General features: G+C 50.1%; 1 protein-coding gene across 1 annotated transcript; it reads right to left on the bottom strand.

Annotated features, from left to right (window-relative positions):
- Positions 1–465: 465 nt before the first annotated feature.
- On the bottom strand, positions 466–1281 carry Olig3 (oligodendrocyte transcription factor 3). The gene has a single exon (XM_008822045.1). The coding sequence runs from the start codon at positions 1279–1281 to the stop codon at positions 466–468; it is 816 nt and encodes a 271-aa protein (XP_008820267.1).
- Between the last annotated feature and the right edge of the window lie 5223 nt (positions 1282–6504).

Below are 6504 nucleotides of genomic sequence, written 5' to 3'. Positions count from 1 at the left end.
ATCTATCTCAAAGAAATATTTACATTTGTTTTGTTTTGCGCAAAGGGATGGTCATCTTTTTTTTCCAAGGTGGGAACACAAAGCCAGAGAAAGCCATCTCCAAAGGTCCTCCACAAGTTTGTAACTCACCGATCCTGTCTTTATACAACAAATGCAGTTTGGACAAGAGCACATGGCAGTGAGAAATACTGGCGCGGCATGAGGAAAAGAAGCATGCATGCAAAACACGACGTGGGGTTCGAGCCCCTTCGCTACCACCTAGGAATTCCTGTTTGGTTTTGGTCCTTTCCTCCCCCCTCCCCGGGGGCTCAGGTGGGGCCTGACATCTCTAGCACTGTCAGCGAGACCCACGCCCGCTCTCCCGCAGGCTGAGAGCCGAGTCTCCCTCTTCCCTCCGGGCCCCGGACCGCGGCCCCTCCCGCGGCGGCTCTCGGCTCATCCTCCGCAGCCGGGCCAGCCCGCCGCTCACTTGAGCAGGTCCTTGGACTCGGCAGACAGCCGGGCCATGTTGGCGGTGGAGAGAGCAGACAGGTGCGGCGGCGGCGGCATCTGGCAGATGGTACAAGGGCAGGGCAGCCCGGCCCAGTGCTGGAAGCCGCTGCCCAGCTGCAGCGCGGGTGGAGTGGAAGGCGCCTTGAGCAGCGAGTGGGGAGGCCGAATGGTGCCGATGGCAGGCAGGGAGGCGGCCGACAGAGGGGACGAAGTATTGCCGGACGCCAGCGCGCTGCCTAGGATGGGGTGTACCGGGTGCACCGCGTTGGCCGCATGTGCAGGGTGGCCGGCAGAGTGTCCCACGGTCCCACAGTGGAAAGCCGAGTGGTGGCCCCCGTAGATCTCGCCAACCAACCTCTTCATCTCCTCCAGGGAGCTGGTGAGCATGAGGATGTAGTTTCTGGCTAACAGTAGAGTGGCGATCTTGGAGAGCTTGCGCACCGAGGGCCCATGCGCATAGGGCATGACCTCTCGCAGCCCGTCCATGGCGAGATTCAGGTCGTGCATCCTCTTGCGCTCGCGTCCGTTGATCTTCAGCCGCAACTGCTGTAGATCCTGCTCCGACAGCTGCTTCTTAATTTTGTACTTGCTGCTCTCTCCCGAGGCCTTGGCGCTAGCCCGCGAGAGGCTTTCCCCGGGCATCTTCTGCACCATATCCCCTTGGGTGGATGAGACTGAGTTCAGACGGCTCTCCTGGTGGTGGTGGCGGTGGTGGTGATCCCTTAGGTACATCTCATCCATGTCAGGAGATGAAGCTCTGCTGGAGACAGAGCTCGAATCAGAATTCATTTTATTTTAGGAGATGCGGTCTTATGGTGGGAGAGACTTTAAGTGGGAAATTAAAGAGAATCTTGAATTAAAAAAAAAAAAATCTCGAAGGACCTCGCAACCCACTTCTCAGTATCAAGACCAGAGAAGAATATAGCCAAAGCACTACTTTGCCCCGCCTCTCTTTCTCCCGGCGCCCCCTTCTATCTCTTTCTGGTTTTGCTGTTTCCTGGACTGCTAGTTGGTGTATTCTTGAACTAACCTCACGCAGAAAAAGAGGGGCTTTTTATAGGGCTGCGGAAGAGAAAAGAGACAAAAGGAGCCCTCCTATCTATCCTGGGCTGGTTAAGATGACGTGCCATCATTCAGGGCGGTTCGCTTTGCTGTTCCATTTAGCAAGGATTCCTATTCATATTCATTGTGGGGCCGCCCTGGGACACCTCAGCTGAGAACTGCTTGGAGCCCGGGGCACAAAACCCTCTGATTGACACACTCACCGCTCCAGCTCACGCCTTCTTGACTTTTTTTTTTTTTTTTAAACTTTTTTCTACTCCACCCCCCTTTCAAATTTCTCTAACCAAATCTTACACTTAAGAAACAGTAGGAACGGAAGTTTGCCGGAGGGTTGGCCCAGGATGCTTTGGGTTTGCAAAGAACTCTTTTCTTCCTGGTTTAGGGAAATGTGAGCAGAAACAGATCCTAGTGCAAAGGTGTGAGGGAAGATACTGGACCGGGAGGGCTTGCCAGCGGCTCTTGGTGTCTGAAGTTTGCCGTCATTGGCCATTCCTTTTCTAAACACTAACATTCAATTGTTTTCCTTTATTGGACCCTTCTGAAATGGCTTCAAAGGGTTGTGTGTATTTAGTGGTGGGTTTTTGACCCTGATACTGTTGTGGGGAGAAATCTCTCATTTTCTATTTTTATTTTTATGTTAAAAATACTTTGCTGAAAGAATTTCTCTTTTGTACATATCTCTAACTTCTTAGATATAGAACGAAGGGAGGGCCACAAACACCCACAATGTCATTAAAACTCAACTTGGGGGAGAGTTGGTGAAGATAAGGGGTGTAGGGAGCAAGGAAGGAGTTAGGGGTTGAAAAGATTTGGGGACTCCGGTTTCCTGGATCCCGAGGCTAGCAGAAGCGACTGGTGTGCAGTCTCTACCTCAAGTTCCACTGTGTGGTGAGGGTGGGAGGGGGGTTGAGGGAATAGGGGGTCACACACTGAGAGCATCCATAGTTTAGCGCCAGCCCCTCAGTGTTTGTATGTCCACCGGACTGTGGCTGCCCCACTCCTGCGGCCTAAAGCAGAAGCTCTCAGTCGAATAGCGGACGACAGTGTGTGTGTGTGTGTGTGTGTGTGTGTGTGTGTGTGTGTGTGTAAGTGTAACCACAGGACCTGGAGATCTTGTGCACAGGCTTGGTTCAAAGCAGTGATTTCTGAGGATAAAGACTGGGAGTTTGCGGTGTTCGATGTGAGTGTACAAGTGGGCGCAGATTTTTTTTTTTCCTTCCTCTTGGCTGTTTTCGTCAATTATGATTTGCTCTGTAAGGGAGAGGCAGACAGAAATCCCCAGAAGAAAAGAAGCCCGAGGCAGGGGTAGAATCTAGAAGCAGCTGGGTACCCCATCACTCCCAGCTTGGAGGAGCCAGGGACAGATGCTAGGTTATGGCAGAGTGTCCGTAGAAAGTGAGAAACTGAATTAACCCCAGATTCTCGGGTAGGTACGGCTTGCCTGTGTCACTGGGAAGGAGGTCTGACTTCCTAGAGCAGTCAGTGGAAGATCTAGGTTCCCCAGGTCTGGCGTTTGCACACCCTTACTGACACAGAGTCATCGCAGAAAGTTGCCCTGGCTCAACCAGCAGCAGTGCCGGGAAACTGGGCATTGGAATGGATGCTTTTCCAAACAGAACATTGCCGCATTGTGAAAGAAAGAAAATAGTCTGCAGTCCTTCATCAAAGACAGGGCTCTACTGCTCGGGAAGACTGGAACCAAAAGTCGGCTTCCACCTTAGTGGGAGGAACAGTTCTTAAAATGGAGACTCCAAGAGATTCCATATAGTGGAGAAAGACGGATGTCTAAACACACTTTTAATTTCTAAATTAAAAGAAAGTTTCTTGTCTTTAGACTGGTCCACTTTAGCTAAGATACTGTCATTCCACATGCGCTTATAAATAAAGGGGTTGCGGATCACCCATGGTCCCAGGTGATGGATGCCAGAGAAAGAGGCTCAGTCCCAGTGACAGTTTAGGCGGCTCTGTAACCATCCCGGGGGCCGTGAGGGGGTGGTGGAAAGAGCTGGGCTGGAGGAAGAGCGGCTTCTACAACACACTGCTTCTGTCCCTACTACTCTGAGAGCCAATATCCTACCTCTTGTCTGTCTCCTTTTCATACCTAAGCTGAAAATGCTGCCTGTGGAATTCAGTTTCGAATTAGCAAAATCTAGTCAGATTGCAAGAATTTAGAATGAAGCTGTAAAAAAGAACCATGTAGCTCTAAGGTATATTAAGTTTTGTTGAAAGTTCCAATTTTATCAGTGTGGACAATGCAGAAAAATGTTCAGAGCCCTCAAGTTAGTTAAGAAGGAAGCAAAAGAGTAAAAGGGGGAGGGAAAAAGAGCCGACCACTCACTTGCAAGAGTGGAAAGACAGCCAGATTTGGAGAATCCAGACAGTTTTTCTCCAGGCTGGGCTTTTACTAGGAGAAAGAAATCTAAGCCAGGGAGACTCTCGTGTGGCTGCTGCATTAGGCCAGGAAAGGTAACTTGAACAAACGGAGACGGCCCCGGGCCTAGGGTATTTATCTCCAATTAACACCAAGGTGCCTGAACTGAGGGCCAGGGGAGGGTATCTCAGCCACGAAGGCTTGCAGCCCATAGGTTTTCTGGTTGAGGCGCCCTGCTTTCCTCCAAAGCAGCGATAAGCGAAAGTGGGGTAGCCCAAGGTCCGGGGGTCCCATCCAGATAAGGTCTTTTGGTGAGGACTCTTAGAGACTAGCCCCCCACCCCCCTCCACTTTCCCTTCCTTTGGCGGGATTACCAGCTAGAAGAGAATGCCTGACTAGAGATGCCACAACTTTGGTCGTATAAAATGGGTGGATACTCGCTGGAGCCCAAAGGATGGAGGCGCCACTTGTACCTGTTTTCTCCCAGTAGCTTTAGATTCTGAGAGTTCATTGACCCCCTTCATCCCTCTCACGCCATCCGCAGAAGCTCTGAACCCAGGAAGGAACCAGTTCCGACTCTCGGAAGAACCAGCACACGGATTTCTTTGCAAGGGCTACCTGCCATCGCCCACCCGCGGGCGCACACGAAGTAAGACAACCTCTGTTGGGCCAAGGCTGTAACTGCCTGAAGGGTTCTCAGCCGGAGAAGCGCAGTGACCTTGGCCCTGGCCTGGGGCCTATTCAGAGGACTGGACAGGCAATGAGGGGATAGGGAAGCGGTGCTGCGGCGACAGCGTGGGGCAGAACTCTCCAGGGCCACACCAGGCTCCCTAGCGGCAAGGGAGGGAGGCGGTACCCGGGTGGGGGTCTTCTCTAGCAACAGGTGCATCCCACGCCATGCATCAGGCTCGGCTTCGGAGCCTGTCCTGGCTTTGGGGAAAGCCTGGGAGTTTCCGAATCTTCCCACAACATTTGATAGCAGAGGGTAGGCACGTAGAAGGGTTGCCCAGCGGTCCACAAGATCCCAGGGAGACCCCAGGGTGCCCAGCCTCAGCTCGGCAGCCTCGGGTGGTTCCAGGTCCCCAGAGAAGGTAAGCTGCGGAGGCCGTTCAGCTCTTCCCTCCATGCCTCCCTCGGTTCCCAAGATCGCCCAGACCCTTACCAGACACCTAGTACGCGCGTGCTGCCCGGTACAGGATGCCCACCGCTCTGCAGCTCAGGCAACCGAGGTCGCCTCCAACATCTGTGGGCTCAGCCTGAGGCCACCGAGATTTCGCCTGAGGAGAGAACCCTCACCCCCTCCCTCACCCCTTCCAAGAGTCCGGCAGCAAAAGTAGCCTGGGCTGACCTGCAGGGAGGCAGCTGTGAGGATCAGGTCAATCAGCCGCATCCAGGGCCCGGGTTTCTCATCTAGCTGCAGACTTGACCGCCAGAAACTTTGGCTGAGAATGAAAGGACTTTTCAAATCAAAACGGAAGAAAAAGGGAAACCCAAATGTTTCTAAATGTGCCCCGCATCTCTCCTGCAACCTGGAATAGCTTAAAAACTAGTCGAGTAAAGCAATAACTTCACAATAATGAGGGGATCCGGTAATTGGACTATTAGGTTGATCCAAAATCGGCACAAAATCGATTAATTTATAACACAAACTTTAAAAAATTAAAATAATCATAAATCATAGTCAAGCAGGAGTTATTTCTTCTTACAGTAGCATCCCCGGGGTGTGGCTAGGGTACCAAAAACCTGAGCTTCTGCAGAGATACCCACACCAAAAACCCAAGCATCACAGCAATGTTACAAGGTTCCACAAGGATGTATCTGGATAGACTGACAAAAGTGTTTCCATTTTCCCGTTTCTCCGTATTTTACATAACATCCAGAGAATGTACTGATCTGCTCAACTTTTTCCCTCACCTTGTTTAAAATTCGATTTTCAAACTAGGAAACTGACAGAAGTTGAAAGAGGAAAATTTCACACGTTGGCCCTTTGTTGCATGTGAAAATGGAGTATGAAATTTCGGAATAACACAAAATGACGTGGCACTAATTATGTGACTATATAGACATTAATACAGGGGCAGAACTAGAAGTTTGATTTTAATGATGCACACGCAGCAAGGCTGACTAGACCTTACAGGTTGATTACAGTTATTTAAAGACGCTGCAGCCAAAGGAGATAGGAAGTTCTGGACTTTGTTTACAGGATTTTGTTCAATTAGTGGACACACGAAGTGTTTTGTTTTGTTTTAATTTTTATTTCTTTCTGGTAACATCTACCCAATGATCAATACCTCAAATGAGTTTTGCCCCAGTAGAAAGCATATACATAGAAAATATTGTTTCCTTATGACTGGAAAGTTTAGGTGATTTAAATAACACTGGTGATCAATCACATAAATTGATGAGATCTATTAAAATTTGCATACTCACATACACTTTCTTGGCATGTGCCCCGGACTTTGGATTTATGTCTCTGTTAATACTAATACTTTAAGAACCACTGGCAGATGAGAGTCTAATAAATATCTTATTGTTGCTAATTTACTTAGTCTATGAATAGATGGTTAAAGCCCCTATGT

Source organism: Nannospalax galili, unplaced genomic scaffold, assembly GCF_000622305.1.
Source record: "Nannospalax galili isolate Female #2095 unplaced genomic scaffold, S.galili_v1.0 scaffold186, whole genome shotgun sequence".
Lineage (NCBI taxonomy): Eukaryota > Metazoa > Chordata > Mammalia > Rodentia > Spalacidae > Nannospalax > Nannospalax galili.
Note: the sequence above shows the minus strand (reverse complement) of the source record. Positions and strands in the feature narration are given on the sequence as shown.

What these genes read in the sequence shown, in the direction of transcription:
- Olig3 (XM_008822045.1), bottom strand. Translation starts at nt 1,281, where the DNA reads ATGAATTCTGATTCGAGCTCTGTCTCCAGCAGAGCTTCATCTCCTGAC.